This window comes from Musa acuminata, chromosome BXJ1-3 (assembly GCF_036884655.1).
Source record: "Musa acuminata AAA Group cultivar baxijiao chromosome BXJ1-3, Cavendish_Baxijiao_AAA, whole genome shotgun sequence".
NCBI lineage: Eukaryota > Viridiplantae > Streptophyta > Magnoliopsida > Zingiberales > Musaceae > Musa > Musa acuminata.
The window spans coordinates 39,949,541-39,962,411 of NC_088329.1; the positions used below are offsets into that span (position 1 = coordinate 39,949,541).

The 12,871-nt window shown below is 36.5% G+C and overlaps 1 protein-coding gene across 2 annotated transcripts; it reads left to right on the forward strand.

Moving 5' to 3' along the window:
* The first annotated feature begins 1,378 nt into the window (after positions 1-1,378).
* On the forward strand, positions 1,379-11,562 carry LOC135629619 (F-box/LRR-repeat protein 4-like). Of its 2 annotated transcripts, none has more exons than XM_065137243.1 (8): positions 1,379-1,781; positions 2,745-2,966; positions 3,837-4,243; positions 5,149-5,334; positions 7,920-8,112; positions 8,756-8,832; positions 9,430-9,580; positions 11,082-11,562. In XM_065137243.1, exons 1-8 carry the CDS (start codon positions 1,497-1,499, stop codon positions 11,376-11,378), a joined length of 1,818 nt encoding a protein of 605 aa, XP_064993315.1. In that variant the 5' UTR covers positions 1,379-1,496; the 3' UTR covers positions 11,379-11,562. The 2 variants fall into 2 exon arrangements, with proteins under 2 accessions (XP_064993315.1, XP_064993322.1); XM_065137250.1 differs by having other exon boundaries at positions 5,221-5,334.
* Positions 11,563-12,871: the final 1,309 nt, after the last annotated feature.

Consider the following 12,871-nt stretch of genomic DNA (forward strand, 5'->3'; position numbering starts at 1 on the left):
ACATTGTGAGGGGCCTGAGAATTTTATTGTTGGTTTCATCTACCGAAAACTAAAACTTATATGACTGAAAATTAAGACAATCAACTTCATTTCACCTCAGTTTTGAACATACACGAAGAAGGTACCTGACAATGACCGCAGATATGAAATCAGAGCTCCCTTTGCCTGATTCTATAGAAGTCCACTCCCAGCAACTTCAGTATCCTGAATAAACCCACAGCACTCAGCTTCAGTTGCTTGAAACCAGACACCAACCAGGTGTAAGGCTTGTTGCGTCTTTTCTTCAAACATCTGGTGAGCAATGACGAACAGATTCAAATTGAATGAGCCGAGCAGAGAAGAGGAGGGAGTCAGAGGGCCCTAGCTGAGGAATTGATCAAGCAGTGGCCGGGCTCCAAGGCCGAAGAAGCCGAGTTCAAACATAGCAAGCTGGAAGCCGCATCCATGTCGTCGGCGCTACCTTCCGCCTCTTCCGGACGCACCCGCTTCACCAACCGCCGGATCGGGTCCGGTTCGCGGTGCTGTAAGTGTTTTGATTTCTTCGTTTCAGAAACGTTACAACGTCATCCATTTAAGAAACACTTCAAGGCATTGTTTTGTTTCAATTTTTATTTTAGAAAATATTAATTTTCGGACATTTTTATATTACTCTTAAATCACCAAAAGGACAAATAATGTCAGCTGAATTAAAAATTAGGATAATTTCTTTGTTGGATTGAAATTATCAAATCGGTGAAAAAATATGGGATAATAGAAAATTCAGATCCATGTTGTCATCACACATATAATACATAAGATATATATATATATATATATATATATATATATATATATATATATATATATATATCAAATAATATAGATGACACTCATATCAACTTGAATCTGAATTTTATTATTTATATAATAATATATTATATAACACGAAGGTCTAAACAGAAACGTGGTCACTCAATGTCAATTATTGAATTTGAAAGTGGAAATCATCTACATAATTCTCTTTAAGCTTTTGATCCCACACCCATTACATTAGTATATTAATACTACAACTTGTAATATCACGTCGTACGATAATAAGCTGATCATTCATCCATCAGTGATTCATTCGGGATAGTAACATCAAGATTGGTGCAATGTCTAAATTAAACATAAAGGACCTAAAATTCCAATGTACTTAATTTGATACATCAATTAAACATTTAAATATACTATTTCTTTTTTCTTTTTTGAGAGCGTTTAATATTCTATTTTGGAGCATAAATATTTCGTCGCGTGTACGTATACGCCAATGTGTATTTTTCTTGTCAGGGATCAGTGTCCAAAAATTCCGGGAAACAAATGCCTCCTATATAGTATAAAGGCTACCTGCCGTCTCCCCCCTTCCCAATTCGGTCGCTCGGCAGGAAGCGTTGGGTCCAGTCTTCGCCTAGGGTTGTCTGCGTTCCCCCAATTCTCCATTACCGGTGACGGAATTCGATCCCAAACTCACCTCCGCGATGAAGGGCTGCGATCTCGTTAACACATTCCTACCCGACGAGCTCATCATGGAGATCTTTCGTCACGTCGAGGCCAAATCGGACCGGGACGCTTGCTCCCTGGTCTGCCGGAAGTGGCGCAGGCTCGAGCGGGCCTGCCGCCGCACGATAAGGATCGGAGCGTCCGGGACTGCCGATCAACTGGTGGATCTCGTCGTCCGCCGGTTCACGGGGCTCCGGAATGTTTATATAGATGAGCGCCTCCCGGTGACTACGGTCCAGCCGCAAAGATCACCGCCTTCCAAGGTAATTGATATCAAGCTTATATATCTTAGATTTTGATATTAAGATCTGATCCTGGTTTGTATATAACATTCTAGACTATACCATGGACGAGCCGCCCTTTAGCCACCATGGTCCTCTCCTTCCCATTGTTGTCGAGTGTGACATTTTGTTTAATTGTTGTGAAGAAATTTGTTTCTTGAGGCGTCGAGAGGAGGCTCATTCTTCCATAGCAATTGATCGCTGCAGATTTTCTAGTCTTGGCAATATGATATGCGAAATCTATGTCATTTTGAATGCTGAATGTTTATATTTTTTAAACTAATCATTTATAGCATGATTAAATGACGTACATTTGCATGTGTGTGTAAAATTTAGGTTATGAGATAGAATAAATCTTCTGTATTTGCCATCTGAGACTCTGCTGGTGAATGGTTAAGAAAAAACATTTATGAAAATCTATTTCTTTCTCTTATTATTATTTGCGAGACAAATTATGAACCTTAAGTAGTAACTGAGAGTATTAGAAAGAACAAACAGCAAGGACAAAATAATTTTGTTTTTTTCATTGTCACTGAGAGTATTAGAAAGAATATTCAGCTAGGACAAGTGAACAAAGTTCTTGTTATTTTGCTTTTTGGTGTGTGTGTGTGTGTGTGTGTGTGTATGCATATGCATGCGTGTTAGAAAGAACTAACAACAACAAATGGGCTGGAGGGTCTGGGATATTACTTTCCTTATCTAAAATTCCATGAGACTAAATCAATTACCCAAGTTAAGACAAAGTAAGAAGAAATTTTTCTGAAACTGTTAAGTATGTATAATCAGACTAGATATAAGTTAAATCTAGAATATTATAAAACTGTTCAAATTGGTGCCCATACATACACTAGGCTGTTTGAACTGAGCATGAAAGTTTGCATATCTACACTGTTGCTACTTCTTGGTTCAGACTGCTGATATTTATTGTTGGCATTAATAATGCAGAGGAAGAGACATACCCTCCCAAAACCTAACCATGCAACTGAGGAAATATATGTGGAAAATGAGCTGGAGCGGTTTTGTTTATCTGATGCTGGTCTTGCATTGCTTGCCAAGAGTTGCAAAGGACTTGAGAAGCTAAGTTTTATTTGGTGCTCCAGCATCACATCTTTGGGATTGACAACAGTTGCGGAGAACTGCAAATTTCTAAAATCTGTGGACCTGCAGGTGCAGTTTTGTCTTGCCGACTATGAAACTTATAACTTAAGTCATAATGCTTTAAATCTTTGAGATATATATATATACACACACACAGTTCTTGCTCAACATGGAAAGCATCAGATGATAAACTATATCAAAGCTTTGTGATGTTATGAAAGCAGTTGTAATGATTATGGCTTCTGTGGTTGTTTGGATCTCAATTTACTTTAAGCAAAGTTTATCTAGGATCATGTTTAAGTTAATATTTTGAACTGTACAACAAAAAGCTTGTCACACTATTTACAGATGATGTCATATATTTTTGTATTATCACTTTGCTATGGTTGGTGGACTTGCCATCTTGTGAGTGAATTTTAGTAAAGCAAAATGTTATGACCTTAACCTTTAAATATCTTGTAGAATTATATAAAAGATGTTTGATTCATGATAGCAATTGTTAACTAACCAGATGTTTGCTAATTGATTATTGTCCTATAGGTTATTAGGAGAATAGTCTGACTATGCATTGAAACTTTTTATTGAAAGAGAAAAGAGATTTGGTTTTAACTCTTTGTTGACAAATGCAACGAGCATCAATCACTGCATAGTTCTGAGTATATTGTTCTTTTTGCATTTACATATTTTAGTTATCGTGCTTCACAGATAGCTTTAGGCAGCATCTGATGTCATACCTTCTAGACATATTATGTAGTCTTTGTGCAGAAGATGCAATAGCTTCTATATACATGATCTCATGATGAGTACAAAAATGGATAAGATTTCTTCATTGGAATTTGTTCTTTTGTTTGTTTACATTATTATTTTATTAGATTGGTATATTTATTGTTTATGTTGAAAGTATTTGACTTAACAAGCTTAGATTAATTTTATGATTAGGGTTGCTATGTTGGAGATAAAGGTCTTATTGCACTTGGTCAGAATTGTAAGCAACTTGAAGATTTGAATCTACGCTTTTGCGAAGGCTTGACGGATACAGGTTTGGTTGGATTTGTGCAAAGCCATGGCAGTTCACTGAAATCTCTTGGCATTGCAGCATGTGCTTGGATTTCTGATGTTTCCTTGCAAGCTGTTGCATCTCACTGCAAGTTTCTGGAGAACTTATCGCTGGACTCGGAGTTGATGAGAAATACAGGAGTAATTTCAGTAGCTCAAGGTTGTCGATCCTTGAAGGCTTTGAAACTGCAGTGTGTTAATATTTCAGATGAATCTCTACAAGCTGTGGGTTCGTATTGTTCTTTACTGGAACAATTGGCTTTGTACAGCTTCCAGAGATTTACTGACAGGCAATTATCTCTACTTCCCCACCTCCCCACCTAGTCCATCCTAGTATACCATAAAAGTTTGAACAATGGACAACTGGGACTATTTGCTGCTTCAAATTGGCTTCTAAGACAATATAAGGAACTAAATAATGTTACTAGTTTGATTTGCTTCTATGAACTTTTAGGATAAAACCTTTCGAACAAGCAGATGCTTCTGCAGATGATTGCCAATCTCATCTGCATAATGGATTCTTGCTTATGCATTCTCTTGAGGACATAGCCTCCCTGTTACAAATTTGCTGCTTTCTCTTTCTTTGATGATATAACTCCCTAAATTGTTTTACCACTTTCAATTTCTGAAGCTCCATACAAGCAATTTTGATGGTTTTTTCATAAATAACCAATTTATAATATATGATATAGCATAGCTACACTTACACAACGTGTTAATTTTTTTTATATGGATAAATAACATTAGAATTTGGTGTTCTACCTGTTCTATCTACTTTATAGTAAAGGACGTCTATGTAGTGAAATCAAAAGCACATACATAGATGAAAGATTATCACTGCATAAGAAGTCTCAAGGGATTGGATATCCATTAAATGACGGATGACACTTTCCACCATAACATCATCTCCTAATTTAATTTCTGATGTATGTGCTCAAATGTGGTGCTAAGGTTGAGAACCTTTTATTGGTTATATGATGCCTTTCATATATCCTACCTGCTTCTTATCCCAGTAAAAGAGCACATAGAGGAAAGGTAGATAGGGGTTATCGACTATCGTTTAATCAAGTTATTATTTTTGCTACGTGATGTATCAAGGCCATTGTCATGATATGCAAAATGCAATATTCATATATCACAGCTGAATTGTCTGCATCATGCGTGTGCATGTGTTTTTTTTGTCAAAATCATGTAGGAGCCTTTATGCTATTGGGAATGGGTGCAAAAAGCTAAGAGATCTGACTCTCAGTGACTGTTATCTCTTAAGCGATCAAAGTCTTGAAGCTATTGCTCGCGGCTGCACCAAATTGACAAATCTGGAAATTAATGGGTGCCACAACATTGGAACATCTGGACTAGAATATATTGGACGATTATGCCTGTATGTCCTTCCATCTTGTTGTACTGCATTATCTCCAGGTCTTTACAATTCTCTTTGAAGTACTTAGGTGATGCTATTAGATATTGTATTATTGTTGAAGTTTATTCTGTAATATTAAGCATTCATAATCACAGTATCTGATCATATATATATATATATATATATATATATATATATATATATATATATATATATATATATATATATATATATATATATGTATATATATATGTATATGTATATGTATATGTATATGTATATATATATCTATATGTATATGCATATACATATATGTATATATATACATACATATATGCATATTTATGTATACATACCCCATTTTGATTGGGAATTATGGTTTATATTTCATTTGGTAATCATAGACCTATCATGTAAAGATTCACATCTGTTTCTTGCACCAAGCAAAACAAAGTATTAATAAGCTGATAAAAAAGAGAAACAAAATTTGACCTTAGGTGCCAACTGAATGTGATGTTTTGAAGTGTTTTTTCATAGACATGTGGCGTATTTCTATAAGGATTTTGTTAGGTAGTATGTTCTTGATTCGAAATTCAATTGTCTTTAAGTGATAGGCAGGTTCGCCTTATTGATCTGAGCTGGTGTGCCGATAGCACAGAAAAATGACAAAAAAAAGCTTCGAAAATTCTTGAAAAATAAAAAAAGTTAGATTATGATTTTTAAGTTAGAAATAAATATAAATTTAGTTTAATATTAGTAAAAATAATCTAAATTAGGAAAGAATAGTGGCACATATATTTTTCAAGCTTTAACGAGTAGCTTTATGGTATGTTTCGGATTGTCCTTTCATTGATATTGAATATCTTCATAGAAATGATTTGAATTATTAGATTATGGTTTAAATAATTTAAATTTAAGATTCAAATGAATCAAGTAATCGATCGATGGATATATCGGGTTCTACCACCAAAAAGAACGATGTGACTCCATGGGCAATGGATCGGAGTCCTCGATTATATGTATCTGTATATCAATTTGATATGTTTGTTGAACTCAATCCTAAAATTGATCGCATAATACAGTATACTGATATAGTGTATGACATTGGTGCATCAATGTAGTGATGGTTGTAGTCCAATTGTCATGAACCACATGTGTTCGAGGCGCCTCCTGAGACAAATATGATTGTGGGCCTTGATTGGTATCAAATCAATTGTAGCCTTTTGAATAAAATCAAATCAATTGATTGGTATCGGTCGTTGATCGTTTGAATCAAATTAATCATGTCCCTTGATTAATATCGATCGAAATCCGACCATTATCGACTGGTATAGCTCTTGTATCGAGTGATACATGACCGTTTAACATAGACCACTCGGTACAGGGTGGTCTGCGTATCAATCCCCTTTCGGATCAGTATTGTGCCGCTCATACCGGGCGGTACATCGTGGCATGACAAACCCTGGTGATAGGTATGTACATCATGCTGTTAACATATGCTGACATAAATCAATGATTATCAGTTGGGGAAACAAGAAAGAGAAAAGCCGTTGCTTGATTTTAATGTGAGGATTTTGGTCGTTTTTCAAAGCCCTTCTTAAGGTTCACATGCTTATGCATGTTTTTTCTTTTAAATTTAATATCATAATTTGCTAGGAGATCATGTGTAGATTTGTATAAAAAGTGGGGCTAATAGTTAATTTTGATTATTTTCTTGTTGCTGAGATGTGAAGTACCACGTGCAGTTGTGAATATGGTTGAAACAATTGTGCATGTGACTCAGATCTGATTCATCTGGTTGATATGTGCATGTTAAATCTCATGATATTCTTCATTCATATGCCTACTCATTCAGGTCATAAAATGCTGATGATGTGCATCATTGATGAGTTCTATCATCTTTTCTGAATCACTAATGTCTCTTCCATTGAGATAAACATTTCCCATCGACAAACAGTTTTTTGTAGAGCAAACTGTTTCTAGGATGCTTCTGTGGAAGAAAGACCCATACAGAATGAGGATCTGAACTCAATGTGATTTCAACATGTCCTCACAGTGATGTTTTAGGGAAAATAAAAAGAGCAGAACCAAGCTGATCTTAGTTTAGTTATGTACATGTATTACTGGTACTGGAGTTACCTCTTCTGTAGCTTGAACATTAAAAGGTGTTTTCCGTGTGTGATAGAATTGGGGACATCCAGTAAAACTGCTTACTTAAAGTCAGATTTAGAGCATGGCTAACTCTTAATTAAAAACAAAATTGATCTTAGGTATTTTGTGACCTTCTTCAATTCTTATATCTAAATTCTGAAATACTTTGAATGATCATATTGTGGTATTGCAAAATATTCTATTGAAACCTATTTCTTTGGCATTTATGTTGTGTTTCAAGCTGTCTTAAACTTAAGCTGTTGAAACCTATTTCTTTGGCAATATGTCAAAAATTATGAGATGTGCAAAAAGCAGGCATAAATATGGAGTGGTTATCTCAAGTCTAAACATTACTTGCATACATTGCTTTGCCAATCATTATATTTAAAATATATAACTAAAATTATTGTATTTATATTCCTTTGCTTTCAACTTGTACCATGCTAATGATACAGAGGCCTCGTGGAGCTGTCTTTGTTGTATTGCCCAAGAATGGGTAATAGTGCTCTTCGTGAAGTTGGCAAAGGCTGCTCACTTCTGAAAGCTCTTCACCTGGTGGATTGTTCAAGCATTAATGATGATGGAATAAGTGCTATAGCTCAAGGTTGCAGAAGCTTAAGGAAACTGCATGTCCGTCGTTGTTATGAGGTATAATTAGTGATATATTATTCTCAAGTTTTGATTTTTGCATTACTTATTTGATAGTTTAAATTTTATGTCCCAATTCGGCAAATATTTTAACCTGAAATCAAGTTAATCATATTTGTCCTGATTACTCCTGAAGTATAATTTCTCTTAATAGTGATATGTATTAATCATTTGTGCTAAAATGGAGTAAGTGCAATGGATAAATTGGCAAAGTAATATATTCCAGGTTGTGTCCTACTGTTGCTTTAGTCTGTTCCTGCATTCAATAAGACCTCTAGTTGTTCAGAATTTATGATGAAAACGTCATCCAGATGGTTTTTATTCATACTAGCTTCTGGTCACATGGCTTTTGGACTTACTGCAAGTGCTTGAATTAGTTAGTGCTTCATTTGTGCTAAGCATGGTGGGCAAGCTTGGTATCAGAAAATTAATGATAAATTGGTAGATGTTTTATTTACTGGGTTAGTTTCTACCCTTCTTTCTGGTTGTTCTTGCATTGTAACAACACATATCTAGGCTGTTCAGAATCTATTATCAAAATCTGCAGACAATGAGTATTCATGTCAGATTTTACCACATGTGCCTTGGATTTCCTATATACCGCTTGAATTATCTGATTTTTTTCAATCCTTTCTGTTACCAGGTTGGAGATAAAGGTATTATCTCTGTGGGTGAGAACTGCAAATTACTTGCTGACTTGAGCCTCCGGTTCTGTGACAGGTAAGAATTTTATGATTTAAACCTTATGACAACACTTGTACTATAGGCAGTTGATACATATGTGAAACCTTTTCTTTTCAATCATTTATATTAGTTGATGTTTCCTATCCCAGCGGACTAATTAGTTCCAGGAGCATGAGAGCACTCCATTTTTTTTTCATGCATATAGGAGGGGCACTCCAGAGAGAAAAAGGAGTTGTTTTCTTTTTAGGTTATACATATAACAGGAGTGGCTCTACTTTCAGGAAGGAGGAAAGTTAACATTATCAGTCACAGAAGGAAAGCTAATATCTTTTTCGCTCTTTAACCTACATGTTAACTTCCTTTTAGATTCCTTTCTGCTTCATCTTATTCCATGAACTTTTTTTTTCTTGTGCTTATCTTTTCTTTTGGTTTCCTCCACAAGTCAAAGTTGAAACTCTAATGCTAATATTAATTTACTAATTTAGCAACTGTTTTTATTCTGTTTTTCAGATTTATTTGGTTTACTGATTCTTTCAAGCTTTTATATGAGTATTAATACTTGAGGATTGCATCACCATTCACGAACGATATCGTTGTTGTGATCAATTTAATTTTGTTTTTCTTAATCCGTAGGGTTGGTGATGCGGCACTTGTTGCTGTTGCCCAAGGTTGTTCCCTCAAACATCTGAATGTTAGTGGATGCCACCTAATTACCGACACTGGATTGACAGCAATTGCAAGAGGTTGCCCTGATCTTGTCAACTTGGATATCAGTGTTCTTCAGGTCTCTCTCTCTCTCTCTCTCTCTCTCTCTCTCTCTCTCTATATATATATATATATATATATATATATATATATCCACACGTGCACCTGGAAAAATGTAACCAAAAGTTGTCACATTCTGCATTAAACATTCAACCATATTCATGTGAACATCATCTGAAACAACAGGTTTTTCAAACAACATTAATAACAAATAAAAAACATAATACATTTCAGAAAGAAAGTCTCTAGTGGTTTATGTGAACTTAGAACTTTTAAATGACTTATTCAGTTATTGTGATTGGAGACAAATTCAATTGAAGACTAAATCATTATGGTGCCTTGGTAAATTGAATAGATCCTTAACTTCTAAGTACAGTGATAATTCAAATTGAAGAACTAGGAAATTGGAAATTATTAAGGTCATCATATCCCTATTACACTTTCTTGTATACTTCAATGAATAGATAAATTGCTAAATCATTTTTTGAGTTCCTGCTTTTCGGCCTGAAAGTTTTTGATGGATGTTAATTTTAATCAACCAGACATATTTGAGAAGGGATCCGAAGAGTGGATGCATTTGTGCCGATGCAAATTTTAAATTGTAGTGTCCTCAATGTACTTGTCCTGCTTCATGTTGGTATCAGCGCAGCTCATTTAAATTAGATTGGTATCAGAGCAATTTGTGCTGCATCACAAGGTAGAGATTAGTTAAAAAGGGCAACCTGTTACATGTAGCTTTGTTCATCACAAGATCTAGGGAGAATTCGATATTTGGCAGCCTTGTCCTTGTATGTGGCGCGGTTGTTTTGACATTTTCAATGCATTATGCCTCAGCATATTATAGCATCCTTGTTTTTGCACCAAGGCCTGCCCCTTCAGGTTCTTTATGAACATAGATGGGAATGATAACACTTCAGTTTTATGGGGTGTTTGCTCTATCTTCAATACATAGTTGCATGTCCACCACAAGATGTCTGAAATGGAAAAATAAAATAAAATGTGTTTTCTCCCAAATATACCATAACGTTGTGATCCTTACAAACACTAAATGTTACATAACGATCAGCCACCTTTGCTCTCTCTTAGATTGCAGTCTCATACGTTATGCTATAGGATATTAGTTTTTATCCATTCATGTGAAAAATGTACAGTCCAGTTCATGAGGCTCTTCCTATTGTGTTGGGGAGGGTTGATCCATGCACCCTTACCCCTGTAAGCAAAGAGATCATTTCCAACTGAAACCTTTGGCACCCACATCATAAAGGGGTAACCTTACTATGTTTCCTAGTCTCATCTCTTTAGTTTTATGCATTCAACTCAAAAACCATAATCTCATTTTTTTACCAATTGAATGGATGGATGTCTGAGTAGCATACTTCCTCACTGAACTATTATTACCCTGGTAGTGCATGTTGCAAATTTCGCTTGACAGCATTTACTGCAAATATCAGATAACTGGCATTCATTGTCCATTAACTCTTTCAATAAATGTTTGAGTCGATCAGCTACGTCTTTTGCAGAGCATAGGTGATATGGCACTGGCCGAGTTAGGCCATGGGTGCCCTCTTTTAAAGGAAATAGTGTTGTCCCACTGTCGGCAAATAACAGATGTTGGCTTAGCCCATCTTGTTACAGGATGCAGCCGCCTTGAGACATGCCATATGGTTTACTGCCCTCTCGTGACTGGTGCCGGAGTGGCAACTGTTGTCTCGAGCTGTGCCAACATAAAGAAGGTCCTGGTAGAGAGGTGGAAGGTGAGCCAGCGAACTCTGCGAAGAGCATACTCGGTCTTGTCTTTCCTCTGTGTGGAACTCTAGCTGCTCAGCGTGCATCATAAAGTAAGTGAAGTATACCAGATTAGCTAACTTCGTTTAGCTCAGAAAGCCATTTTCAAAGTACAACCTGCTGATTTTTATTGGTCATCGTTTGTGCTGTAGATTTGAGTATGTAATAAATGCTGGATTATATGAATAAAATGATATTTGATTGAGAGAAAAAAAATATTCAAATTCATTCAGGTAAACGAGGGTCTTTCCTGGATCATGCAGTTTTATTTCATTATGACTTGTAGCAGTAGCTGCTCCAACTTGAATTTGTGTTCAACACAAATCCAACTAGTTCTGTATCATGTGGGGGTGTATATACAGGTACACCTTGCCATATCTACTACATATGTGCTGCATCCCTGGAAACTACCTGCGTGTATGTTTGCATGTTTTTAAGCAAAACAGACTTAAATATTTACATGTCTATTCATGTGACTCCAGTGTATGTTTGCATCTATGGTTATACACCTCAAAGATACTCGTTGGGACATGTTCATGTTTCAACAGGAAAGAAATATGAAGCCTGAGCATGCACTTTCAACATGGTTCATTCATGACATGAAATAAAATTGTCAAATACTGTTGACTAGGCTGCACATCGGCTTAATCCGGAGGGTGGTCGACATGAACAAATCTGCTTCACGATGTGCCATGCAGACTTACAAGTCTGCATTGACAACCATCATCAGAAGGAATGCATGCAATGCATCATCTGGATGATGTGCATCATTTATTTACATCTTGTGTCCATAAGCGAACATGATGGTCTCTGCACACATGGTCACCTCCAAAGTACATATGAGATAACGTAGTACAAGTGCGCAGCGGCAGCAGGTGGCATAGAAAAAGGTGGAGGAAAGTAGTGTGTGAGTTCCAAGAGATCCATCCCGTCTTTTCTGCACCATCGTAAGCTGCTTTGATCGAGTCAGGGCATGGAATTGCAGGCATCGAGGCCATCATCCCTCCCCATCCCCACCTCCCTCCCCCCGCCCCCACCTGCACCACACTCACTTCACTCCCCAGTTCATGGAGGACTCCTCTCTCTCTCTCTCTCTCTCTCTCTCTCTATATATATATATATATATATATATGGCTAAAAAGTTTCCACCTCTATCTCGAAAACTAAACTCAAGTCATTCTAAACCATAATATCTTTACTTAAGTGCAATGTTCTCTGAAAGCTTCACTCAATCAGGTGTCAGTATATATACACACACAAAATGAGCTCTTCCGTAGCTCATATCAATGGGGATGGCTGAGATGTTAGAACTATTCCTAGGCCAGTGCACTGTGCCTCAGCAACATCACACTCCAAAGAGAAAGAAGAACACGGGATATGTTAGCAGGTCCCCTCGAATCATGACATGTGGTGTGCCTCCATCGCGCATGAAGCATCGTGATTATGCTGCCATTTTTTTTGGGGTTGAAGGGGGGACGTAAAGCAAGAACAGGAAGAAATAGGCCAGTGATGGATGCTGCGCCTG